The sequence below is a fragment of the Equus caballus genome, chromosome 9, assembly GCF_041296265.1.
Source record: "Equus caballus isolate H_3958 breed thoroughbred chromosome 9, TB-T2T, whole genome shotgun sequence".
Classification (NCBI taxonomy): Eukaryota; Metazoa; Chordata; class Mammalia; order Perissodactyla; family Equidae; genus Equus; species Equus caballus.
The window spans coordinates 90,387,007-90,414,117 of record NC_091692.1 but is presented as its reverse complement, the minus strand read 5'-3'; the positions used below and the strand labels follow the sequence as shown (position 1 = coordinate 90,414,117).

Below are 27,111 nucleotides of genomic sequence, written 5' to 3'. Positions count from 1 at the left end.
GTGGTTGTAATCCTGTATTGTTATTTAATTTGATGCTCAAGTTGCCCCATTTTTGGCCAGTTGAAGCCCCTTTGACACGCTCCCTCTTTGAGCACTTCCTTACTTTCTGTACAACAGGATGTTCCGTTTCCAGCTGTGGAATCAGTTATTTCTACAAGGAGACCTGGTTTGTCTAAGTGGAGAATGGTATTTAGAAACTGAGATCTGGGAGCGAGGTGAGCTTGCTGTCACTAGAGTGTCATTGCTTCTCAATAAACACAGCTGGGAAATAGATGCATGTGTGTGTATACACCATACAGACGTGTGCAGAAGTTCATGCATGCCCACACACAAGTGTATCTCTGTTTTTATCTTAAAAACTTTTGAGTTCATGTGGATCTTTCCAATTCTGGTCCAACAGCACAGAGCTTCTTCTGCCCTTCCCCCTTCCCGTATTTATAACTCCCTTCTCCAACGGGGAGAAACGCCTCCCAGTATCCACAGTAAGTTACTTGTTTGCTCAATCCTAGAATATCCTAAAAATAGTTTCGGAATTGCTAACCCATGTCTCTGTGAAAAAGAAGCCTAGTAACCAGAGTTCAGGATTTGATTAGATGTTCTTTTCTCTGTAGCCTGAGGTATATGGTGCAAACACCAACTTCCAGAGTCCCTCTCTTCCCATTTCAGTGCAGTATGGGTCCTCATGTAAAATGTGGTTCCGTTCACTTGTTTGTTTGTATTTCATTTTAGGGTTTTCCCCTGATACTTATTTATTTATTTTACATTCTTTAAGTATGTGATTTTTTTTCTTTCATTTTTTTTCCCCCCAGGGAAGGAGTTGCCTGAGCTAACACCTGTTGTCAATCTTCCTCTTTGTTTTCTCCCCAAAGCCCCAGTGCCTGGTTATATATCCTAGTTTGTAAGTCCTTCTAGTTCTTCTCTGTGAGCCGCCGCCACGGCATGGCAACTGACAGACCGGTGGTGTGGTTCTGCAACCAGGGAACGAACCTGGGCCAGCGAAGTGGTGAGAGCACCGAACTTTACCCACTAGGCCGTCAGGGCTGGCTCAAGTCTGTGAACTTTTGAGTTGAGTGTATTCCTTGTATTTCAGTGAAAGGACTGAATTTTGCTGCTTTTTTGTGGGGGTGTAGACACAGGGAGCGGCAGAGATGGCTGGAGGGTGTAAGTTTCCAGGAAGGAGCAGAAGCCCTGAAATTGAGGTGGGACTTCCCCGCTGTTGGGGCAGGTGCCCTGCCGGCGTCTGGACTCTCTAGCCTTCACTGAGCACCTGTCTTCCAGGCCCTTTGTCTGGGTCTGTTTCTCTTCCTTGTAACCACCATTCCGGATGCTGCATTCATTCCCATTTTATAGACAGGGGGCACTGGGCCAGGGAAGTTAAGAGCTTCGCCTCTGCTGGGGGTTGGCTGGTGGCCCACTCTGAGCCATCTGTCTTCCCCTGCACGCTGTCTTGTTTGTTTTGCTAGGAAGAGTGAGTTAAGAGTAACTCAGCTGGCGTATTTCTCAGGGCTTCTTAGGTGAACGCTCTGGAAATGTTCTGGTCCTCATGACAGAGGAAATGCAGCGTTTCTCTGTTTATAGGTAAATATCTTTATTAACCTTTCACATTGATGTTTTTAAGCTCTTAACTGTATTTTGAACTAAATGAGATTGATGTTTTTGGAGTTTACAATCTCTTAGGGGAGACAGAGGTTAAACAAACACACCATTAAATGCATAATTATGAAAATGTAGTAATTGCTACTAAGGCAAACACAGGGTGGGGAGTAAGAGAAAGTAATGGGACCAGTTTATATTGAAAGGGATTTAAGAAAAGTCTGAGACAGCGAGGTTGGAGCTGAGACTTGAAGAATGAGGTTCCTGAATTTAAAAAAAGTTGACAACCAGGAAGCAGGCACTTGCTGGTCCTCTCTACTTTGCAGAGTCTCCTGCCGGCTGCTCAGGACCAGCTCCCGCGGCCAGAGTTCTCTTTGCGCTTTATCGCCCCCTGGGGGACATGCCTGTGAAAGGACCTGCTGCAAGTCGCTTGGAGACGCCCTTGCCTGTGGAGGTGGGGTCTGTAAGGGAGCAGGGGCTGGCCTGGCTACGGCTACAGTGCAGGCACTGCTCAAGCATGTTGACCTGTCAGGCATGGCCGAGGGAAGGGGATGCTGGGCCTGCAGGGGAGAAGACGGAGGGGCCACCAGATAGCCTCTCAGATGCAGCGGGGCTTGCCAGGGTCCCCCTGCAGCTGCACTACCTGGACCTGGGTTGGGGAGAAGAGCTGGTTGCTGACCTTCTGAAGTTCCCAGCCCTGACGTAAGTGGTAGCCACCCGCACACGCACACGGCGAGGGTGGGTGTCCTTAGGGCTATCTGCCCCGCCTAGGTACTGGCTGGGACGCTGGCCTGAGGCACCTTTCTGTCCCTTCCAAGGCCAGAGTCTACAAAATTAGGCTACAAATAAAAGCTCAGTCACTTTAAATTATTCTCATGAATAAAAGGAGATTAATTGTTTATGTTCCCCAAGGGTTGGTCTTTGTCCTCCTCATTTCCGAATGTGCCTAGCATCCTATGTGACATATAACAGGCATTCATTAAATGTTGAATTATGAGACTAATGATCATAAATTAAAAATTATTTTTTTCCCCTAATAAAAACTGAATAGCCCAGGTATTTGGAGAATACACCTAATGCTTATTTCATTTCCTAGTTACCAGGAAGAATGGACCAGATGATTCTGGTAGGCTGGGGGATGGGTGGCCAGTAGGGTTTGGAGAATTCTTTCCCTAGCAGCTCTTCTTGCTTACATTTGAAGATCTCTTCTGGAATTTGAAAGGACCCTAGACACGTCTGAATATTAAAGGGCCATACTTTCTCCTAGAATTAATTTTCAAGTTCAGAACACTTTATAACTGAGATCAATCTCAGACCTTCACAATCAATAAAGTGGATGTTTAAAATTTGAAGTCGAATTTGCCTGTTTCCCGCATGTGCCTCCAGTTCCTGCCGGGCTGTTATTTTATTTCGTCTCCTTTGATTATGACCTCGGGAGTCTGGAGCAGACAGCCAGCCTCTAACCTGTGATGGTAATAAATGAAAATGTCCCTCTGTCTTCTGCCACTCCCGTAACAGTGTGGACAGGGACTCTGGTTGGCAAGGGCTAGGTTTCCTAATTCCTTGTCTCTTTTTTTTTTTTTTTGAGGAGGACTAGCCCTGAGCTAATATGTACCACCAATCCTCCTCTTTTTGCTGAGGAAGACTGGCCCTGAGCTAACATCCGTGCCCATCTTCCTCTACTTTGTATGTGGGACAGCTGCCACAGCATGGCCTGACACGTGGTATGTAGGTCCCCACCCAGGATCCGAACCCGCGAACTCTGGGCCGCCAAAGCGGAACGTGGGAACTTAACCACTGTGCCACTGGGCTGGCCCCTCCATTTTATTAACTCAGTGGGTCCCAAAGGTTTTGGGGTGACGGAGACTCTCTCCTGTCCCTCCTGGGGGTCAGGGAGTGGAACCTGCATACCACATTTCTCTGATCGGCAGTGGCAAAGTTGCTTGGTGTCCTAGAAATAATGGGAATACTGGATTTGTGTCTAGTCCAAACTGTGATGTGCTATAGTTGGAAAATACACTCTGGATTCTGAAGACTTAGTATAAAAGAAAGAAAAGAATGTGAAATTTCTCATTGACCCTTTGAAAGTGGATTACAAGTGATAGTATTTTGGAAATACTGGGTTAAATAAAACGTTGTTAAAGTAAATTTTACTTGTTTCTTTTTATTTTAATGTAAATGCTAGAAAATTTGAAATCACACCAGTGGTCCTATCTCTGTAGGTCAGCCCGGGCCTGTACGGGGCGCGGGCCTCTTGAGCCATGGGTTACTGGAGCAGCTGTCCTCCCATAGCTCCCGCAGGTGTTGCTTGGTAGGGACCTGCCTGCACCCGCAGAGACAGTGCCTAGCACGTTACAGGGACGGTGTGTGTGCTGAGCGAGTCTGCCGGCCTGATGGGCTGTGTTGACAAGCCTGTTTTACCCAGGAGACTGTCCAGCTCGAGCCTTGGAAACACCGCTCGGTTGTGTTTCTCTCCCTCGGGGCTCCTGGCACTCCACTTTACCCCAGTAAGAGCGGGTCTCATTTGTGTTGAATTGAAATATTGCCCAGGAAGGAGGAGGGGTGAGTAAGAATCAGACTTTCTAAGGACTTGGTTTTCGTCTGGTTTGAACTCTGCCCCATGTGGTGGAATGTGAATAGACCGCAGGAACTGGGGAGGAGGGCAGGCGGCATCTTCACCTCCTGTGTGCCGGGCTCGTGCTTAGAGCCTTCCTAGAGAAAACGGACTTAATTGCTAAAATAAGCCAGAAGCAGAGTGAGGAGACACGGGCTGGAGTGGGCTAATCAGTAATCGATACCCAGGTCCGACCAGTAAACGTGGCTGTGGTGACCCCAGTGTCTCTCAATTTCCAAGGCTGCGTTGGGCCCCTGGCTTCTCTTTGTGCTCTCCTTCTCCTGGTGGATCGCGGATGCCAGGAAGTAGATCCTGTGGGTAGAACTGGAGCCCCTGAGGCAGAGGGAGGAGGCTGGGCCCTGGCATCGAAGTGGGGCTGTGGGACCCTGAGCCAGTGATCCTGCAGGGCTGAATGCACTTTCCTCTTGTGTGAACTGAGGCCCCCACTCTGCTGCTGGCGCTCCCCGCCGCCCCTCCAGGCACCGACTATCTCAGACTCCTGAAACGTGAGCCCTCACCCTGGGAATTCTCCCCTTGTTTCCCACCTTCCTTCTCCCCTTCCTCGGGGTTCTCTCTCTCCTTTCAGCACCTGGGATTACAAGCCCTGATTTCTACTCGCTGTCATTACTGATGCTGGATTGTTTATATGTGCCCCTTTCACAGCTGAATTGCCCACGTGCTTTCTTTCCCTTGGGGAAATGTGTGTGTACGTTCACGTGTGTGTGTGTTTGCATTTGTGCATATACCGTGTGCATGTGTGTGCACGTGCATGTTTGCATTTGGGCGTGTATGTGCGCATGTACGTGTGTGCATGTGGGGCCCACACTGGCAGGCATCTTTACCGATGACACCAGTAGTCAGAGGACAGCAGGACCCACCAGGACCATAGTAGGGAGGTTTAGCTAGCCAGCTGGATTTTTCCGGATTGACAAAGTTCACAGTTGTAGAATTCTGCACTTGTGCCGTTTCTCGCCATCCACAGAGCCCTTTTCCCAGCACTTCCCCCACACGATGACCTCCCTCCATCTTCCTTACGAGGTAGCTGTGATCGCCTCTATTTTTGAGCTGATTCCTGCAGGATCGGGAAGGGAAAGGTTGCTCCCGCTGCGCTGATGTGGCTTTTAACCTAGTTTTTACCCTGGGTCAGGTGCTGAGAGCTGGTTTGAGGCAGCTGTTTTCCTTCAGAAGTAAGAAGAAAGGTGCGTCAGCCACACAAAGGAACCAAAATAAAGTTAAGCAACAAAAACTCAAAACTGGAAACTCAGAGGCCCGGTGGTGGTGGCTGCGGGCATTGCTGTTCCTTGCAAATACACTATAAAGTGGGAGGGGATTTTGCACATTTTATTTTTCTATTTATTTTATTTTATCTTATTTTTTTTGGTGAGGAAGATTGGCCCTGAACTAACATCTGTTGCCAATCTTCCTCACCAAAAAGAGGTGACATCCCTGAGCTAATATCCCTGCCAGTCTTCCTCTATTTTGGATGTGGGATGCCGCCTCAGCATGGCTTGATGAGTGGTGTGTAGGTCTGCGCCTGGGATCTGAACCTGTGAACCCTGGGCTGCCAAAGCAGAGTGCGTGAACTTAACCATGACACCAGTGGGCCAGCCCCCACATTTTATTTTTAACTTGGAAATGATCCCTGAGACCTGGCCACTATTTAGAGGCATGGTGTGGGAGTTCTGGGGCCACCTCGGTAATTTGCACATGGGGAGCTGTGATGTCAGAGGTCTGCACAGGGGGCTCCCCACATTCTCATCTGCTTTGGGGGATAGTGCTGCTACTTAAAGAACTGGGTCGCTGGGGGGCTCCTGTTTATATAAAATTACTTGTGGTGCTTTCCTAAGGAAAGGGCCCTGCCTCGGCCGTGCTTCTGTTAAACGTGAATGTACTCCATAGCCCAGGGCTCTCACTTTGAGGGTGCTTAAAAATAACTTTAAAAAAATTATGCCAACTTTCAACATGGAAAAAATGTGTATGCATAAAATTATAATGCAACTGTTGTCCCAGCCTTAATTATAGCTGATACGGAGCATTTCTCATTTTATTTTGTTAATCCAGTTTCAGCAAGGGAACACCCATGGGGTTTCTCCCTTGCATTTAATAAAAACATTAACTTTGTGAGCTATAGAAGTTGGCGTGCTCATCAGCATTTTATGAGGTGCATGATAATAATACTGCAAATTAGGGTGTGCATTTATCAGAACTTGAGCGCGCCGAACCTCAGAGCTGGGAGGGCAAAGTGGAGAATATTTATGGGTGGGGGTTGGGAGCCGGGAGGGCAGGTGCATGATGGGCCTCTCCGGGCTGCAGGGGAGGTGGGCGCTGGGTGGCGCTGTCCCTGCACCCTTGTCCAGGTGGCTCAGTCTCCTTACGCATTCGCCTCTGGATGAGGCTTGAAGACCAGGTTCCACTTTAAAACATTCCAAGGCCACTTCTGATTTGGGCCTAGAGAGGTTCAGAGACTTAGGCAGAATCTGTCACAGTGGAGGTGGAGAGCCACTTAGGGTCTGGGGGACCTGGGCCCTGACTCAGGCGGGTGCCCTTCCTACTGCTTCATGAGGGACGGGGCCTTGGAGGTGTGGATCACCTAGCTGGCATGTCACGTTCACAGTGTCCTGCGGTCCTCCCACAGCCGTGTGCACACTAGGAAGCAGGGGCTCAAGAGGCCCAGTACACGAGCCGGGTTGCAGGGCTGCTGGGCACCTGGGTTCATGTCCAGGTCTGGGCTTCAAGGCTGCCCCTCTCTCTGGCCACACTATCTCGTTTTAAATATGAGATTCACTTGTGAGTCAGAATCTACTTTTTACCTATATCCGTTCGTTTAAAATTTGCTGTTTAAGTTTTTTTAGATCGATATATAACATACATGCAGAAAAGTGTTTATAGAAGAGATGAACGGCTCGGTGAATGTTCACAAAGTGAACTCACCGCGTAACCAAGCAGAACTCCGCCACACCCCGAAGCCCCCGGCCCCAGCCCCCCATCCAGGGGTGACCCCGTCCTGATGCAGACAGGGCAGCGAAGCTGTGCCTTTCTTGTACTTTGCGTGGATGGAAGCACACCCTGGCCTCTGAGCCAGGCTTCTTCAGCTCAGCATCTTTTCCATCGCACACACAGAAATGTGCATGTAAATGGGACAGTACATAAGATTTGAAGATAACTTTTCTGCAGATGGAGAATCGGCCGGGTTGTTACTGATTGTGATGAGGACAGACTCTGGTTGGAGTTGGGTCTGGTCCGTGTGCTGGGTTGGTCAGGACTGGGCTGCCATGACAAACCCAGCTCCTGCTTGGAAGCAGCAATGTCATGCAGTGACCCCTCATTTAGGACGGGTGCTAGGTCTGGGCAGTGGGGGCTGGGGCTGTGTTCCTGCTGCGTGCTCACTGGCTGTGTGACTCTGCAGTCCCCTCCCTGGGCCCGGTTTACTCATCTTAAAATGGGGATAGCAGCCCCTCCCTCACTGGATTAATTTGAAAGTTTATTAGGTCGTGAGCCAAGCTTGGCGTCGGGCAGAGAGTTGGGAATCAGTGAATGTTGGCCATCTTTCCACTGTGGTCCACTCAGCCTTGGTGATGGCTCCGTCCGTGAATGGAGGGTGTAGTGCAGGGATCAGCCACCAGAGGGTGCTGCTAGCACATGTATGGTGCCCACTGTGGGTGAGTGAAGGCCCTGGGTTTGCTGTGTGTTGGTCACAACTGATATTTTTGTTTTTTGCTAAAAAAGCTGTCTGCCCATATGTGGCGGTCCGCTGTTGTCTTGCTCTGGACCTATTGCCAAGCCACGCAGTGGTCATGCTTGTTCAGGCGTGGTCCTGTGAGTCGGGAGCACCCACCTCTGGGGCCCTCATTTCCAGCTTCCTGCGCCCTGGGATGAATTGCTGCAGTAAATGATGACAGACACACAGGGAACAAAGTCCCCTTTTGGTATAGCTACCCTCCTTTGTTGTAATGAGTGACCCTCTAACTGTGACACTGGCTGTGGGGTGGGGTTCACGGCTTGTGTTCCTCACAGAGACCGCTGTCGTCTTACAGGACGTAAGTGTCTCCCGGCACCGTGCTGGCCTCCAGGTGGGCGGGCAGGTGTGGTGGTCGGCTTGGAAGGGCTTGGTTAAGTTTTGACTTTATCTAGCTGTGGGCTCCTTGGCCACTCACAACTTCTCTGAGCCCCAGCTTTGTCCTCTGTAAGACGATGGTGATGGTGATGCTGGCTGCTTCTCAGGACGGGGGAGGGTCAGGTGCGACAGGAAGGTCTGTGAGGACAAAGGACGCAGTGTAAATATTCGTCTGCAGCTGGGGGTGGGGTGGGGGAGGTTGCGGTGCCACTCCAGGCCATGAAGTCTTGATGCCTCTCCTTCCCGTGGCTGGCACCTGGGAACTCTCCTAGAGCATCCAGCTCCGCGGGCTCCTGTGCCTTTCCCTGCCTGGCCTCCCTAATCCTGGACCGTCTGCGCACCTGGGCCGCACCCTGTGGCTCTGGAATCTGGCTCTTGAAGGCTTGGCTGTCCACACACCCTGGGTATCTTGTTGCAGCGCATGTAACTTTCCGTCAAGAATGCCTTTTCCACATTGATTCTAAATCTAAATCTATCTTATAGTTAAAGCAAAATGGTTAAAGCAATTTTCTCTTTTCTTTCTCTCTCTCTCTCTCTCCCTCCCTCCCTCTGTCATCTGAATACTATGCACTTTTATTTACCAACCTAACATGTCATGAGAGGCTGACAGGGAGAGCATAAGACATAAGGTCCTCACCCCTCCAGTCATCAAATATCTAATAAGCCTGAAAGAGACATACAGGAAGTCATCAGCTGTGAGAAGCCGTTTGACCCCCGTGCAGAGTGTGCGCCTCCGAGAACTGTCGTGGCCGTGGCCCCGCTCGGCCCTCAGTCAGTGTTTGGCTCAGAGCACTGCAGACTGCCCAAGGCCCAGGCTGGCTGGGGGTCAGCATCTTCCTCCCCCAAAGAGGGAGGCCTTATTTCGTCGCTTACTATCCTTATATTTCTAATATCAACTTGTGTTTTTTTTAACTTTAATTTTTCCTTGGATCATACCTATTGTGGAAGACCTGAAAAATGCAGAGTCTGTAGAATGCAGAGTAACTGGCGTTCATAATCCGCCTCCCCAGAGCCGGGCACGGAGTGGGTGTCGGGCGCCAGATGGTGGGAAAGTAGATCCTCATGCTGTCTCTGTCTCTGTCTCTCTCTGTTTCTCTGTCTCTCTCACTGTCTCTGTCTCTCTGTGTGTCTCTGTCTCTTTCTCACTGTCTCTGTCTCTTTCTGTCTCTCTCTGTTTCTCTCTCTCTCACTGTCTCTGTCTCTCTCTCTGTCTCTCTCACTGTCTCTCTCTTTCTGTCTTTCTCTGTGTCTCTGTCTCTCTCACTGTCTCTGTCTCTCACTGTCTCTCTGTGTCTCTGTCTCTCTCATTATCACTGTCTCCGTCTCTTCAGACCGGTCCGGTTTCCCTGCCTTTTCCCCTGTGAGTTCACTGCGGTCCCCACGTCACCTGGGTGGAAACCCTTTCCTCAGAAGTAGCCAATCGGCCCTCAGGACAGATCTCACCCACAGACTGGACTTGTCGGTCTGCACTGTGTTTTCTTTTCAGGAAAATCTCATTTAGTTGCCACATTTAAGAACCCAAAGATTCCACATGTGGTTGCAGCTTTTGGCCCCATCAGTGGACCTGGGGGCAGCTGCCTCTCCCCAGGGGCTGGCTTTCTGAGGGCCTCCCTGGCCCCACTGCTCCCGGGTGGGCCTCCTGCTGGGGAGGCTCCCTCGCCACTCCTGGGCCAGCTTCCCCCGTGGGCTCTCCGAAGACAAGAGCCGCTGCCAATCTCCTTGGCTGCTGCCTGCCTCCTGGAGGCACCCCACTGAGCCGCCCTGCCTCGAGTTTGTCCTCCTCTCTGCACCTAAGGCCCTTCAGGGGTCTGGGCGCTCCTCTGTTTCTGCCTCCCTGGCTGGGCTGCTTCTGCTCCCCGCCTGCAGCGAGCGCCGTTCTCCCATCCTCCTCGAGCCGTCTGCCAGCTCCTGGACCAGTTCAGCTTTTTCTCCCCTGAGAAGCCCTGCCTGAGGCCTTAGGCAGAGGAGTTTCTGCCTTCTCTGCATGCTCTCCTGTGGCGTGTGGTTAGTGTGTTCTTGTATAGACACACATGCCCACGCACTCATGCACGACGTGCTTCCTGCCTGATTTTTAAGCCCCTTTATAGCTGACCAAGTAACTTTGGAACCATACAGGCGTGAATTTGATCCTCTTAGGCAAGGTAGAGCTTTCTCATCTCTAACAGGATAATATCTTCATGGCTGACTTACTAGCAGGGCCACTGTGTATGGCTATGCAGGTTGCACACTGCACAGGGGCACCACATCTAAGGGGATTCATTTCACATCATAGATTTGTATACTCATTATGACTGTTTTCTGTGAATGGTACTGAAGTTTTTTATTCCAACAAAATCAGTATATTATGACCACTTTCTGACAGGGGGAGCTAGCGTCTTAAGGAAGGGGTCTATTTTTCCATTTCTCACAGCAGTGCCTTCTGGGCCAGCAGCAGCCGTGGTGTCAGGAGTGAAGGTGAAGGCATGTGGAGGGGCCTGGCACTCAGGAAACATTTGTCTCCTTCCCTCTTTTGAGAGCAGGGTTGTTGTCATGGAGGTGAGCCCAGAAGCAGGGCTCCTAGCCCGAGTGTGTGTTGGGGGTGCCCAGTGGGGAAATGGGGACTTCTGAGCAAAGAGCAGAGGTTGGGAGCCAGGCTTCCCCATGTCCACGTCCAGCCTTCTGGCACTCAGACGCTGCTGCACCTCCATCGGAATCTGGGCGTGTTACTGAACTTCCTTGATTCAGAGACTCACATTCTTTCTGGATGAGGAAGATTGGCTCTGAGCCAACATCTGTGCCATCTTCCTCTACTTTGTATGTGGGGCACTGCCACAGCATGGCTTGGTGAGTTTTCTGTAGGTCTGCATGGGGGATCCGAACCTGAGAACCTTGGGCCGCCGGAGTGCAGTGCACGATTAAGCACTGTGCTACCGGGGCTGGCCCCTTGAGAGTCAGATTTTCACATCTCTAAAATTGAAAGGTGTCTTAGAATCATGTGATGAGAAACCAGTGTGTCTTAGATTATTTGGCAGTGCTTTTATTTTTTTTAGTGGTGTGTGAAATATCAGTGCCTCTTAAAATAGATGTTGTCTTAGATTTGAGGAATTGTGATGGGCAAATCTATTTCACAGGGTCGTTGTGGAGATTACATACGCCTGGCAGGGCCTTGCGTGGTGCTGGCTCGTGGAGGGTTTAGTTGATTTAAGCTTCCTCTCTTCTCCTTCTTCCTCTTTGAATCCTTTTGTTTCGGCTGCAGCAAGTTCTCAGTGCATGTGGTGACGGGGATACATACGGTGTATCCACAGCTGGTTAAAAGTTCTGTAAAATGGAAGGAAAATATTTTGTCTTGGTCCAAGCCTCTTTTCCTCAAGATAAAGGAAAAAGGTTTCTTAAATTGAACTAAACTGCACACTCTGAGACTTTATTCATTACGTTGGATGTGACCACAGTCTGGCTTTATGTTGTTAAAATATTTCCTCTCCTATTGGGAAGCTGCCAGCTCTTATGAATTTAATATCCTGAGGGCTAGTGAAAAACAAGAAAACAAAAACACAAGTCTGGAGGAATTTGCCACCCTCCTCTTCTCATATGATAGATAATTTCGTAGGCTCTTAGCTCTGGCTGTGAACTCTCTCTCGAGTTAATCAATCCAAGAGCAAGGTAGTTACAGAGCCGAGAGGATGATTTATACAAATCAAGAGGGGAAAGAAGAGATTTTTTTAAACTGCAGCTTTTAAATAGAGTAATTCAATAGGCTAGCATTGCAGCCTCTTGTTTTCTAGTGGTTATGGATAAATGGTGAAGCGTATTTGTAGTCATCTGTCCACCTAACATTAATTGAGTGCCTACTGTGTCCGTAGCAGCACCGTTGTGAAGGGAAGACGGCGTTGGGCTGGGTGGAGCTCTGGCTGCAGGTAATGTGTGCAAGTGGGGTGCAGGGTGCTTGACAAAGATGTGGGTACACAGCCAGCCCCTCAGAGCCCGCGTCACCCCGCCATCCATGGAGGTGGGTACATGGGCTGGACTGAACCCTGGCTGTCTGCCCTGAGCCGCCTCACGCCACCTCTCTGAGCCTTACATACCTCGTAGTTTGGGATCAGATGGGGTCACAGATATGCCGAGCAGTATACACGCTTCTTCTCAAATTTAGGGCCGTTCCGGAGGATCCAATCTGGCAGTCAGAGGTATATGTTGTTTGCAAGAGGTTTTTTTTTTTTTTTGAGGAAGACTGGCCCTGGGCTAACACCCATGCCTGTCTTCCTCTATTTTATATGTGGGATGCTGCCACAGCATAGCTTGATAAGGGGTGCATACGTCCATGCCCAGGATTCAAACCGGCAAACCCCTTGGGCCCCCAAAGCGGAGTATGGGAATTTAACTGCTTTGCTACCGTGTGAGCCCCCAGAGTATTTTGTTTTAACTTCGTGTTTTGAAATAATTAAAGATTCACAGGAAGTTTCAAAGCCAGTACAGAGAAGTCTCATGTACCTTTACTTGGTTTACTCCAATGGTTACATCTTTTTTTGATCAATATACATAACATAAAATTCAGCATTTTAACCATTTTCGGGTGTACCGTTTAGCGGTGTTAAGGACATTCACCTTATTGCACAACCGTCACCACCATACATCTCCTGAACTTTTTCATCACCCCGACCCTGTGGTGACATCTTCCATAACTCTTGTGCAGTATCAAAACCAAGACATTGACGTTGGCGCAATGTGTGTATGTAGTTTTCATCCGTTTTTGTCCCACGCGTAGGTTTGTGTCGTCATCCCCGCAGTCAAGATGCAGAACTGTTTGTTGACATCTTACCAGTTTGTGTGAAGTACAGAAGCCTCACATCCCTTTACCCTCCCCCATTTATAATAGAATTATTGTAACTATTTCTTCTACATACACTGAGGACCACATCAGACAGAGCTATATGTGTTGCTTAACAGTCATACGTCATTTACAAAACTAAATGGAGAAAGAAAATCTGAAATATTTGCTCATATTTTTACACTTCCCTTTGCTGTTTCCTTTTTGATGCCCTAAGATTTGTTGTCTTATCATTTCCCTTCTGTCTAGAGAACTTCCTTTAGCTACTGTTTTAGGTTGTGTCTGCTGGCGACAACTTCTCTGTTTTCCTTCATCTGGGAGTGCCTTGGTTTCCCCTTCTTTCCTGAAGGGTGTTTTTGCAGGATGAGGGTTGACAGTTCTTTCCTTTCTGCACTTGAAAATGTTGTCTCCCCCTTCCTCCTGGCCTCCATTGTGTCTGGTGAGAGATCGGCTGTCACTCGAATCGTTTTTCCATACAGGAAATTGTTTTTCTTGCTACTTTCAGGTTTTCTCTTTTCCCTCAGTTTTCAGAAGTTTGATGATGTGTCTCAGCATGGATGTCTTTGAGTTTATACTATTTGAGTTTCTTGAACATGTGGCTTTTCGTCTTTTGCCAAATTTGGGAAAATTTTCAGCCATTATTTCCTTGAATACTTTTTAATGCCCACTGTCTTTCTTCTCTGTTGGCATTCTGATGACACAAGTGTTGGAATTTTTGTTATAGTCCCACAGCCCCTGAAGCTCTGCTCATTTTTTTCAGCCCGTTTTCCCTCTTATTCAGTTTGTGTGCTTTTTATTATTCTGTCTTCAAGTTCACTGATCCTTTCTTCTACTGTCCTTTCCATTCTGTTTTGAGCCCATCTATTGAATTTTTATTTTTTGTTATTGTATTTTTCTGTTCTAAAATTTCCACTTTTTTTCTTTCTGTCTTCTATTCCTTTGCTGAGACATTCTGTTTTTTCATTTATTACAAACATGTTTGTACTTGCTCATTAAAGCATTCTTGTGATGGCTGCTTTAGAATCTTCGTCAGATAATTCTAATATCTGTGTCCTGTCATGTTAGTGTGTGTTGATTGTCTTTTCCTGATTCTTGGAAAATCATGAGGGATGATTTTTGATTGAATCCTGGACATTTTCGATATCATGTTATGAGGTTCTGGATCTTATTTAAATCTTCTGTGTTAGCAGACCCCCTCTGACGCTGCTCTGGTGGGAGAAAGGGGGTACTGCCTTGTTATAGCCAGTGGGGCTCCCCACTCGGTCTCTGCTGACACCAGCCCTGTCTAGGAGGGGAAGAGGTGCCTCAGTACTGCTCCCCTGGTGCCTCCAGTGACGTGGAGGTGAGGATGTGAAGAAAGGCCTCCCCTGATACCAGCCCATCAGAGTGGGAGGTGGGGGTTCCTTAACTGCCGAGTGGGGTGGAAGTCCTGGCTTCCCACTTGGCCTCTGCTGGCAGAGATGGGAAAGGGCCACAGTGCTGTCTATGGGATTTGGCTGTTGTAGGGCAAATAACTGTCTAAAAGATTTCCATCTTGGGAGGCTGCCCTCTCCCTGTTCTGTTGGCCAGAGAGAGCAGACTCTTGTTGGAGCTGTTTCTGCCTGCGCCTGTTGGTGTTTCTTCCTGTGGGTTCTAGGAGGCAAAGAGAAAACCCCAGGCACTTACCATCTTGTTCCTCAGGTCCCAAGGGTCTTAGCTGTTCTGCCACCTTCTCTCCAACCTTCACAGTCTTCTGTTTGTTTGATCTGTAATGTCCAGGTTTTTCAGTTGTGCTTAGTGGGAGGAATAGGGATAAGTACAGTTATTCCATCTTTCTGGAACTTTTTGCCACTCTTACAAAAAATTTTTTTCAACTTCTCTTTTAGAGAAGCTTTATGTTTTCAACAAAATTGAGAGGAAGTTAGAGAGATTTCCCATATACTCCTTGCCCCCCACATGCACAGCCCCCTCCATTATCAACATCCCCATCAGAGTGGTGCATTTGTTGCAATTGATGAACCTACATTGGCACATCATCGTCATCCAAAGTCCTTGGTTTACCTTAGCATTCACTCTTGGTGTACTTTCTGTGGGTTTGGGCAAATGTGTAATGACATGTGTCCACCATTGTGGTATTATACAGGGTATTTTCACTGCCCTAAACACCCTCTGTGCTCTGTCTGTTCCTCCGTCCATCCTCCCTAACCCCTGGCAACCACTGATCTTTTTGCTCTCTCCATAGTTTTGCCTTTTCCAGAATGTGATATAGTTGGAATCATACAGTAGAGAGCCTTTTCAGATTGGCGTCTTTCACTTAGTAATATGTATTTAAAGTTCTTCCGTGTCTTTTCATGGTTTGATAACTCATTTCTTTTTAGTGCTGAATAATATTCCATTGTCTGGATGTACCAGAGTTTATTTATCCCTTCACTTCCTGAAGGATGTCTTGGTTGCTTCCAAATTTTGGCAGTTATGAATAAAGCTGCTATAAACATCCGTGTGCAGGTTTTTGTGTGGACACAAGTTTTTAACTCCTTTAGGTAAATACCAAAGGTATGTGACTGCTGGATTGTGTGGTAAGAGTACGTCTAGTTTTGTAAGAAACCACCAGGCTGTCTTCGAAAGTGGCTGTACCGTTTTGCCTTCTTACCAGCAATGTCTGAGAGCTGCCGCAACATTTCAACAATGTGCGTGTACACTGGGGTGCCTCAGGCCGTGAGTGAACTCTGTGCAGCTGCCCCATCCCTGCCATTCCCTTTGCCTGGCCTCTGACAGCTTCTGCCATCTCTGCCAGTCGCCTTCCCACCTGTGGAGCTGCCTTCCTGCTGCTCTGTTCTTCTTTCTGGCCTGCCCTTAACGTTCAGTTTTCACTTTAGTAGCTTTCCTGTGGATAAAGCATGTTTCAGGGGGTGGGTGGGAGTCGTGGCTCTGGGTGGGTCCCCACAGCTCTGCCTTCCTCATCCTGGCCCTGATCCTGTGTGGACGTAGCCTCTCATCCAGGAAAGCCTCGCTCTCTCAGTGCTTCGTTGGAGGAAGTGGGGGCTGTGGAAAGCAGATTCCTGTGGCATTACCTTTCCCCAGGACCCCTCTAACATGGGTCCATCCGAACTCCGTGCATCTGTACTTACTCCTGGATCCTTAAACCCAGACTGGGATGCACCGCGGGGGCTTTTCTCCGAGGCACCCCGCTCCGGCCCTTTATACTGAGAGAAGGAGTCAGTGACGTGCCGGTATGTGTGCAGCCAGTCAGAGGCTGCAATCCAGGACTGCTGACACCCAGGCCTGGGCAGTTTTTGTGAGACCTCCCAGGTGTCCATGCCATTTCTAATGTTTTTATTAGAAAATGTATTTTAAGTTTTCACTTGGAGCTCCCGAGACCCTCCATGTCAGTGACACCAGGTACCTCCTCTCCCTCCTCCAAGCGGAGCCCAGTGCGGGGAGCAGGACCCTGGGATGGGTGGAGGGTTTGGGGGGGCGCCTGGACACCGGGGATCCAGAGGAGAGTGGGGGGTGTGCCTGAGGTTTCTCTGTCTCTCTCTCCCTGTGATACGCAGCAAAAGATCTGGAAGGACACACACCACGCTGCGCTCCGTGATGCTCTCGTTCTCAGAGAGGATGATAAGGGGCTGTCTCTATTTTAAAGGCTTCTGTCTTATTTGATGACTTTACAGTGAGCATGTATTCATACTGTAACTTCTGTAATCAATAATAATAAGATAATAAGATCTGGTGTAAGGGCTGGGGGACCCGGAATGCCTGAATTCTGTCTTGCTCTGGTCTTCCCACCCTTGCACCTCCACAGCAGATGGACTTACAAAGGGAAGGACGCTGGGCCGGAGTGTCCGTGAGCTGGCCAGTGTGACTTCGGTTCAAGGACGAACTGACGCTCTTTGTCCTTTTGCTCTAGGGCCTGAGATTTGGGAGGGGTCCCTGAGGAGCGGGCCAGCTCCGGATGACAGGTGGGCTGTCTGTGGCCAAAGGATGGGACAGGAGCCCCAGCCACCCCACAGCTGTGACCTGTGGCTCCCAGTGACCCTCCCTAGACTCCAAGGGGTCCAACCAAACTCCTGGGACCTATGAACCCACTGCAGTTCATGACCTTCTTCTGAGCGGAATGGGGTCAGAGGCCGTCATTTGTCCCTGGGTCTCCAGGCAGGGTGATGGTGAGCAGGTGGGAGGTCAGAGGTCACAGGACCTGGCCATTCCTGGTCAGGAGTGTTTGAAAATCAGACTTCAGAAATGAGGACTTATTTATACAGTTATTTTAAGATTTTCCTTTTTAATAGTACACAGTAGCTGGTTAAAAACTGGCCGATAATTCGTAGAAATTGAATGCTCAAACCCCAAACTTGTGTGATTTTCCTTGTGTTGAAGACATCATTTTCCCTTTGAGTTCTTTTGTTAAGGATGAGTGCACAGTAATTGGACCTAAAAATGCATCCAAATTATAGCATCTTCATCAGAAATAGCTGACAACATAATTATGATTGTATTTCAGGGTGTAAGATACATTTTTTTCATATTCGTCCACTATAAAAAACGAAAATAGCTGCTTTGTGGTTATTTTGGCAGAGTAACAGTTCTTAGTATTGGGGGCTGCAGCCTGATCCGACGCTTTCTCTGCGTGTGTTGGCATTTGCTGTTTATACGCTGCTTTATGAATGTCCTAAAGAGTGCACAGTTTCCTGCCAAGTTGGAGGCCTGGGGGCATTCACAGATTATGTTCAAGAGGAAACCTCACGCCTCTGCCCCGGCTTCTGGAAAGCAGGCTGCTCTCCCATACAAGATTGCGTTGTTGGTAGCAAAAGTGAGCCCACCCCCTGGCATGGCTCAGGGGCCTCCTGTGGTCCTGTGGCTGTTGTGTGGCTGCGTTCCTTACCAGTGCCGACCCTGGAAGTGACACGTGGCGCTGTGGAGACCCTGGACCTGGGTTTGGTAAAGCCGGGTTCTGCCTTGACCCTGCGCTTCCTTGGCTGTGTGGCTGAGGGGAGGTCAGCCTCTCTGAACCTCAGTCCTGCCCTGGTAGGATTCGGGTGATGAGCCCTGGCTGGCCGGAGGTGGGGACTGCATGGGATATCGTGGAGGGTGGCCTGGAGCCCACATGTGGTGCACTCTGGAGTCTGAGTGCCCTTCCCAGGACCGCCCGCCAGCTCCTGGCTGCCTTTCCAGATCTGTTCAAGTTCCTCCTCCCGGAAGCCTTGCAAGCACCGGAGCTGGAGCTTTCTGCCTGCCCCTCGCACAGTGCCGCTCTGCAGCACACGTTTCGACTCCCACGTCTGTTCAATGCCCGTCACGTGCCAGGCTGGGGGGCAGCCTTGAACCAGACGCCGTCCACGCCTGAGCAGCACGGAGCTCGTCATTCAGAGCTGTGTCCCACTGCTCTGTTTTTCTGTTCCCTTGCTTTGTAGAAGGCCTACCAATCTTTCTGATCATTAAAAGTTATATAGGCTTATTGTAGGAAATACATAAGTGGTAAAAAAGAGTTTAACAGTCAGAATTTTAGTGTCTGTGCTTTCCACCTGGCTGGCTGTTCTCTATCCATCTGCTCATAAATAATGCCTGTCCATTAGTAACAAAATTATGTATATACTGACGAGTGGTGTATCCCACTTTTTGGAACTTAATGTTCACCATGGGCATTTTCCCTTGTCAGTCAGGATTCTTTGAAGGTACAATTTTCAGTGGCTGCGTCCGGTTTCTCTGTGGGGATGTGTTGTGACCTGCCCACTGCAGAGCTCGTCTCTGGAACTTGCTGCATAAATGGCTCCGTGTGGAGTATCTTTGCACAATCCCGTTTGCATTTTGGGTGATTCTGAAGGTGAGGTCTCGAGCAGTAGAACCACTGGGTGGAAGTTACGAGCCAGCGTCTTGGAGGCTCTTGGCCCCTTTGCTGGCGGTGGTCAGTGTGTGTTCATGGGAGCGCCAGGTCCTGCCACCCGCGTGCACGTCCACATTGCAGGACTTTGTAGGAGAAGTGCTCTCGGGCCCAGGGCTGTGCTGAGAGCCAGGCTCTCTGGAACGTGGTAGCAGGTCTCTGCGCGAGTCAGCGGAGGGGGGCTGCCCCCAGGCCCGGAGAAGTGGAGGCCCAGGACATGCTTCTCCGTCTCCTCGGTGACTTTTGACCTCCTCCTACAGTGTGTGTTGCCTTGCTGACTAGGCCTCTGATGGTTTTTGTGATTTCAGTACAGATGCTGAAATCACAGCCTGCATCGCATGGCTGAGCCCTCAGTGATGTGACTGTCGTCCTGGGTCATGTGTGCTTGTCTCCGCCTGCACCCCAGGAACTCTGGGTCCAGCTCCCCCCTGACTAACAGCTGGACGCCGAGTGACACTCGGGAAACACGTGCTGACTGATAGCAGAAGGCCGAGGCCCGGTTCCCGCCCATCCTTCAGGTTGTGTGGAAGAGCTGGGTACTAGTTTACTTAGAGCAGCCTCCAACACTTTGTCACACTGAGATGCAAAAGTAGGTTTGTTTATTTAGCCTCCAGACTGTGCTTGGTGTGCCTATGAACTAGGAGACCCCTCTCAGGATCTCCTGTGGCTCCCAGAAGGCCTGCTCTGTTAAATGTCACAGGATTCCCTTCCTCCTGAAAGCATACCAGGATCAAGAATGCTTGCAGGTCTGTTGGGAACTAGTTCCAGTAAAACCCTGAGATGCGGTTGTTCTGGGACATGTTTGTCTCCTGATGAAGCGGTGGCCTCCTGTGTGGCAGAGCCTTGTGCCTGATTCCCGTCTTGTCCCCAGCACCTGTGGTGAGGCCCACCCCTTGGCTGCCACTCAGTAGGTGTGGAAATGAGCAGGTATGAAATGGGTAAGTGATTTGGGGTCACGCTCTTCTCTGTGGTGATTTTCATCTCAGACGTCGTTGGCTGTAGTGGGAAGTATTTTAGCTTTGACTTGGAGAAGCTCAGCTCGTGGTCCGTAGCCAAATAGCTCATGTCAGAAGCAGATGGCAGTGAGTCTGGTCTCTGCTTCCTGCAACTATGACCTGGGCAAGTTGCCTGCCCTCTCTCTGTCTCAGTTTCCTCACCTGTGGGATGGCGGTTACAAACCCCCTTTTGCTTAAATCATAGGTTTGTTGTAGGAGCAGCAGGAAGCACGTTGAGAAACAACATGGCTTCATATAAGGAAAAGAAGTATTACTGTAATCTCTTCTTGTTTGGGGAGCATTTTGGGTTCCTTAGGAATAAAACATTTCTTGGAAAAAAATAAAGTATTGATTGATGGTATTCATGAGAGATTTCCATTGACGAAGCAATGTTCTGCTTTGTTAAATTTCTATTTCGTGTGTTGTTTGGTAGAAAAGAATTCTCTTAGGTCATTACTTCGCCTGCTTGTTCGTGGAGAAACCCTTTCTCTGAATCCAGAAAGGGACTTGTTTCTGTGACTCCAGTGCCTTGCGGGGTTCTGTCCTCACTGTCGCCAAGTCCTGTTGGCTTACTGCCTTTTTTTAATCTCCTCTTTCTGGTAGGGGAGTTTTGCTGTAAAGAGAAGGAGAAAAATGGGGTAGGGGAGAGTGGAGGTCAAGAGAAATTTTTGTCTTGAAATAATAGAATATAGAATACATTCTATTATTTATATATATTTATATTTATTTTATTATGTTATATAATATATAATAATATAAACATAATATTCTATTCTATTTACATTTATAAATATATATTTTTATATATATATTATATAATAGAATATAGGAGAAATAATAGAATGTGGAGAGCAATGGAGAGGGAAGAGCCGATGATCTGGAGAAAGAAGCACAAGTTACTTGACGTCGTTGGGGGGTGGGGTTGCCCTTGGTCCAGTGGCCTTCCAGGGTGAGGGCTGCAGGAGCAGGCGCTAAGGGTGCGTTGTCTTTAGAGAATTGAAAAGCAATAACAGTGATTAAATGTTGGTCTGTTTTTTTATTATCTCCATGAGCTGCCAATTCTAGACAATATCAGTGGTAAAAATACTGCACCGGGGTGGACCGCTTCTGCTGAAGCCCCCCTCCCACCGTCCGTGTCACCGCTCTGCCCACCTTCCTGCCGACCGGAGCGAGGCTGGCGGGTGGGCGAGGGTGCAGGCGGGTCGGCGGGTGTGATGGAGGAAGCCGGTGCAGGCCGTCTTCTGGCTGCTTCAAATGAAAGAGGAAGCAAGGTCAGCAGCTGAGAGTGAGCATGGGGGTGCGGAGAGAGGAAGAGGTCTGAAATATTTGTTCCCCGTCCCTGCGAGAGAGTCGGTGGCCTCAAGACCTTGTGTGATTGCTAGGCAGCGTTGCGTGCCTGTGAGGCTGTGATGGTGAGTGTTGGGGACCAGGCAGCGTGGCTGCAGGTCTTCAGCTGTCCAGCTGGTGGGTGATGAGGGTGCATGGTCGGCGGAGAGCTGGAGTGAGTCGGTGCCTGCTGGGTTCCCACTGCAGCATGGGCGTCACCTGCGTCTCCTATTTCATTCCAGCTTCTCCAAGGCCACTCAGCTTCACAGCACTTAGGGACTGGGGTTGGCAGTTTAACCTGGGTTTGTCTGGCTTCAAAGCCATTGTCCTTTCCGTCATACCAGGGTTTCTTCCAGTGTAAATTAAAACAAAACAAAAACAAAAAAACTAGCTTTTAATCATTATTGGTTCCTAAATTTAATGTTCCTATATGTGCCTATAGTTATTTTATCAGACTCCAAAATGAGGGTTTTTGCTTCCATTCTGTCTTCCTGCCTCATGTAATGGGATGAACGTAATGGACTACTGGTAAATATTTGGGAACAGTGATAATGCTTTAAGTGGAAATTAAGTGGCTAAACAAGCAGCAGATTCCCATCCTTCCTGTTCTTAGTTCCTGTGCCAGCCAGTGAAAGGTGTTTTGGCTTTTGAGAAATGCTGTTTTGATCAATGTTCCCTTGCGCCTAATTGGAGGGCGTCCAGCTGGAATACCTAATTGCTGCCAGCGCAGTTCGTCCTTTGAAGGTTGGATTTAACTTTTCAAATTGCGTATTTGCTTTTCGCTTTGCCGTGTTGATGTTGGAATCTGGGCTGTTGTGTTGATCTCGGTAACCGGGAGGTCCATATTAGAGGCTGTTCGGGAGGACTGAGGTTTTAAAATAGTGAAGAAAGAATTTTCTGGCAACTAGGGCCACTCGAAGATAGAAGGGAGCTGCCTGGCCATGGAAGTGTCCACGAAAGGGACACAGTCTGTTGGAGGCTGGTGATTGCTCAGAAGGGCAGCCTTCAATGGGTCTGGCCCTGTGGTGTAGCGATTAAATTCAGCATGCTCCACTTTGGCAGCCCGGGTGCTGAACCTACACCATTTGCCAGCCATGCTGTGGCAGCAACCCACATATAAAGTGGAGGAAGATTGGCACAGATGTTGGCTCAGGGCTAACCTTCCTCAGCAAAAAAAAAAAAAAAAGAAGGCAGCCTTCAATATTTTTCTTTGGCAGTTGCAAGTAATCATTGTTTTGTGAACATGACATAACATTTTGCCTTTTTTTTTTTTTTTTTACAGAAAACACAGCCATCTTCATGTGTAAATGTTGCAACCTTTTCTCACCAAATCAGTCAGAACTCCTCTCCCATGTTTCTGAGAAGCACACAGAAGAAGGGGTTAATGTTGATGAGATCATCATCCCCCTTAGGCCTCTAAGTACTCCTGAACCCACCAACCCAAGCAAAACCGGAGATGGTAAGTGGACTGGAGTGCTGGATGAGGGGTGCCATGCCCACAGATGTGCCTGTTGGTGATGCTGCTGCTGCTGATTTGCTCTCAAATACTTTGATGCTTGGCTTCTATTTGGTGGGCATAGAAACCTAGAAAATCCAAATTTCCAACCCAGAAGTCACGATAGTTGTCCAATTGTAGGTCTGCTCACATAAGATCGTTCTTTGAATTTCTTGTACCTGGTCCCTGAAGGTGCTTCTTCAGTGCTTGGTTAGTAGATGGATGGATGGATCGATGGATGGCTGAAAGAAAGGAGGTGCAGCATCCACCAGTGTGAAAAGCCTGAGCTCGTTGTCAGACACGTGTGGGTTTAGCCCAGCTCTAGCACCTGCTGGCTGCATTTCCTGAATCAAATGATGTTAATTCTGGAAGCCTCACTTTGCTTACCTGCGAAATGAAGGCTAATAAGCCTGTTGCAAGGGGGGCTGTGAGGGTTAAGTCAAAGAATACATATACCTGCACACCTAGGGTGACCCCTGGCACAGAGAAGACAGTAAAGGGAAGCTGTTGTTATATCATACATGATTAATAAATAAGTATATATAATCTTAGAAACGGCATTTCTGAACTGATCACATAAGCCAGGAACAAGGACTCAAATTGCAAAGCTTTGATTTGCACCAAATCCTTCAGGTTCACAGTCAGTGTGTGAAGTAAGATACATCTTGTCTCCGCATCCAGGCGTCTCCCACTGAACAGTATCAGATGCAGCAGGTGGATGGATTAGAGAAGCTGGCCGAGCACTGTAATTAGGTCCCCACAGACGAAGAAAATACATAGTGCAGCAGGAACAGCTGCAGACAAGAGTTAGAAAAAGCCCCCACAAAACTATTTTTATATGATGAGGAACAATGGCCAGTCTCCTGGGCGGAAGCACAATCTATGGCAGTCAGTGTCCTGTCGCAGGATTCATTAGCCACACTAATAATCCAATTGTTCTTTCCTGGGAATATTCAGACTGGCATTTCTAAACAGGCTGGCTTATTGATCATCTGTCTGACACCGTTAACAAGGAGAGACTCCAGACAAAAAATGTTTTGGTTAATGAGTCCCTCTGGCCATTCCCAGGGTGCTCAGAGAAATGTGGAGGATTAAGTCGTTGAGAAGTTAGGAGAATCTGCTAGCTGCTGCCAGTGGTATAAGGTGAAAGCTGAGAAAACCCAGCACCTGGAACTAGTAATGCAAATGAGGAGGAGCAAGAAGTATTTGTATCACCGTCAGCATGGACTGCTGTTGGCGCTGTGTCTGTGGTGTTCCCGCCCCAGCCCAGGCCTTGTGCACAGATCTGTCCTCTCCCCACTCAGAGGAAGGCGGAGGTACATGAGAAGGTGCTCAGCATCACTAATCATCATGGAAATGCAAATCAAAACCACAGTGAGCTGTCACCTCACACCTGTTAGAATGTGTCAGTCACAGAGACAAGAGATAACAAGTGTTGGTGAGGATGTGGAGAAAAGGGAACCCTTGTGTGCTGTTGTGGGAATGTAAATAGGTACAGCCACAATGGAAAACAGTACGGAGGTTCCCCCCAAGATTAAAAATAGAACTATAATGTGATCTAGCAATCCCGCTTCTGGGCATGTGTCTGAAGGAAATGAGATCATTATCTCGAAGAGATATCTGCACTTCCATGTTAATTGCAGCATTATTCACAACAGACAAGATAAGTGTTCATTGACAGATGAATGGATACAGAAAATATGGTATACACACACACATGCACAATGGAACATAATTCAGGCATAAAAAAGAAGGAATTCTTGCCATTTGTGACATGGATGAACCTTGGAGACATTATGCTAAGTGAGATAAGCCAGACACAGAAAGACAAATACTGTTTGATCTTACTTATATGTGGAATCTAAAATAGCCAAATTCGTAGAACCAGAGAGTAAAACGGTGGTTGCCGGGGAGTGGGGTTCTAATGTACAGCGTGGTGATTATGGTTAATAATACAGTATTTTATACTTGAAATTTGCTACGAGTACGTCTGAAGTGTTCTTACCACTCACAAAAAGTGGTTATTATGTAAGGTAATGGATGTGTTAATTAACTTGATTGGGGTAAGCATTTCACATTGTACGTGTATATTAAATCATTGTATACTTTGTAAAACCATGTTGTACAATCTAAATATGTACAAATTTTATTTGTCAATCATGCCTCAATAAAGCTGGAAAAAAAAGAATCTGCCTAGTGCCAGGGGCCTCGAAGTTCAGCCATCTGTCCGTGTGCTGCCCAGTCCCGGGAGTGAGTAGGGCTCATCCTCCATGACCCGATTGGATGAGCATTGGTGACATCCACATTCCCCACGTCAACCTCCCTGCTGGACGGTTAAGATACCCGGGCTTGCCAAAGAGTGTAGCTTGACAGACAGATGGAACCAGAGCTATGTCAAAAAGTTTGCGTACCTGCTTCTGCATTGAACGTCTATAAACTCAGAAAAATGGCTAATCTCTTCTGTAAAATTCATATGGAGATGGAAGTCAAATGATTTAAACCTGTAAAGAACTTTGAGAAGGGCTATTAGAAAGCTTTTGATTCTATTTTTATTCAGCTTTGCTTATTAAGATTATTTTCCTACTAAAATGAAATGTAAATAAGATAAAATAATTTGGAGTTTCCAATTCATTTATAAATGATAAATGAGTGAATGATAAAGCAGATAAAATTTCACATGGAATTGTGTGTGTCCTTGTTTTATAAGGTACACATGTTCTGACTTCTACTCTTTCCTCCTCACTGACGTTAGTGAGGGACATCACTATCCGCTCAGGAAGTCATCCTGAACTGCTCTGTCTTCCTAGAGGTCCACTCTCCTTTTCCTCCCCCACGAAGAACCAGCCCACCCTGCCTGTCTCCTCCCTCTTTTCCCCAGTCTAGTAGCTCTGCCCAGGAAGCCCCTTGTAGGCGTTTTTGCCTGGCTCCCCCTCGCATGCTCCTAAGGCTCCTTCGGCTTGGGGTCGCTTCTAGGAACTCATCCCTCAGCCAGGTGGTTAGAGGCCCTTCTCTGGGCTCCTACAACCCCAGGAACATGTTTCAGTTCTGTCCTTCCTGGTTGCGCTTTGGTCTCTGTCCCTTTCACTTGCTTCTCAGGGAATACCCGAGGAACGGGTTTGGGCTATGTCAGCTCATGTGTCCCAGGTCCTGGCACAGGGCCCAGCACGTGGTATGTCCCTTCGTGTGTGTCGACTGAACCAATCACCTTTTGTTGTTGTTTGTTTTCTTGCTGCTGGCCTTGCTACCGCTCTGTCTTCCAGAGGATGTGTTCCATCCCACCTGTCACTCCTCATTCAGGAAGCTTCAGGGGTCCTCCTCATCCAAACCAGAGCTCCCAGAACTCACTTGACCTGGGAACCGTTCTGACCAGCATAAGCCCTCTTACTTTCCCTGCCGTGGCTTTGGCATCACGAATTCACAGGTGGGGCCTGTTCTTCCTCCTCTCGTCCTGCAGGCCCCATTAATAGCCCAGGGGCTTCAGGCTTGCTGAGCAGGTTCTCTAGACCCCAGACCTTTCTTTCTCCTTCTTGCTGTTGCAGGTGAACTCATAGTTACAAAGCTCTCCTTTGCTCGTTCGTCTTTTGGTACTTCTCCTGGGCCAGGCACTGTGTGGGCAAACCCATCAAAGCAATTACTTTATTCCTTTGTACTTTCTCTTTTTTTTTCAATTATGAAAGTAATAACAGCTTGCTATAAAAAAGTTAAAACAATATTAAATGAGGAAGGCACATCTCCATAACTGTTTACCCAAGTTCCTCATTGGATGATCTTTACACCCTTGTAAAAAATCAGTTAACCATAGGGGCTGGCCCCGTGGCCGAGGGGTTAGGTTTGCGCTCTCTGCTGCAGGCGGCCCAGTGTTTTGTTGGTTCGAATCCTGGGCGCGGACATGGCACTGCTCATCAAACCAAGCTGAGGCAGCATCCCACATGCCACAACTAGAAGGACCCACAAAGAAGAATATACGACTATGTACCGGGGGGCTTTGGGGAGAAAAAGGAAAAAAATAAAATTTTTTTAAAAAAAATCAGTTAACCATAAATGTATAGGTAAAATTCTGGATTCTCAATTCTGTTCCATTAATCCATGTATATAATTAATCTATATATGACTGAGTGTCCTCAGTCATACCAGTAGAATACCGTATAGGTGACTGTAGCTTTGTAGTAAGTTTTGAAATCAGGAAATGTGACTCCTCTAACTTTGTTCTTCTTTTTCGAGATTGCTTTGGCTATTCAGGGTCTCTTGCAATTCTTTATGAGTTTTAGGATCAGCTTGTCTGTTTCTTCAAAAAAGTCTGTTGGACTTTTGATAAA

At 48.1% G+C, this 27,111-nt stretch overlaps 1 protein-coding gene across 9 annotated transcripts in view; it reads left to right on the top strand.

Moving 5' to 3' along the window:
• Window positions 1-27,111, top strand: part of ZFAT (zinc finger and AT-hook domain containing) — a 204,455-nt gene that overhangs the window by 9,181 nt on the left and 168,163 nt on the right. For 7 of the 9 annotated variants that reach the window (XR_011421459.1, XR_011421458.1, XR_011421457.1 and 4 more), the window contains exon 2: window positions 22,583-22,759. Coding sequence is in view for 6 of the 9 variants with exons in the window: in XM_070221857.1 (XP_070077958.1) it covers window positions 22,583-22,759 (177 nt within the window). In the remaining 3 variants the exon portion in view is untranslated. Of the gene's footprint in view, window positions 1-21,237; window positions 21,387-22,582; window positions 22,760-27,111 lie in introns of those variants that run through there. The other 2 variants (XM_005613297.4, XM_070221859.1) reach the window with 2 other exon arrangements.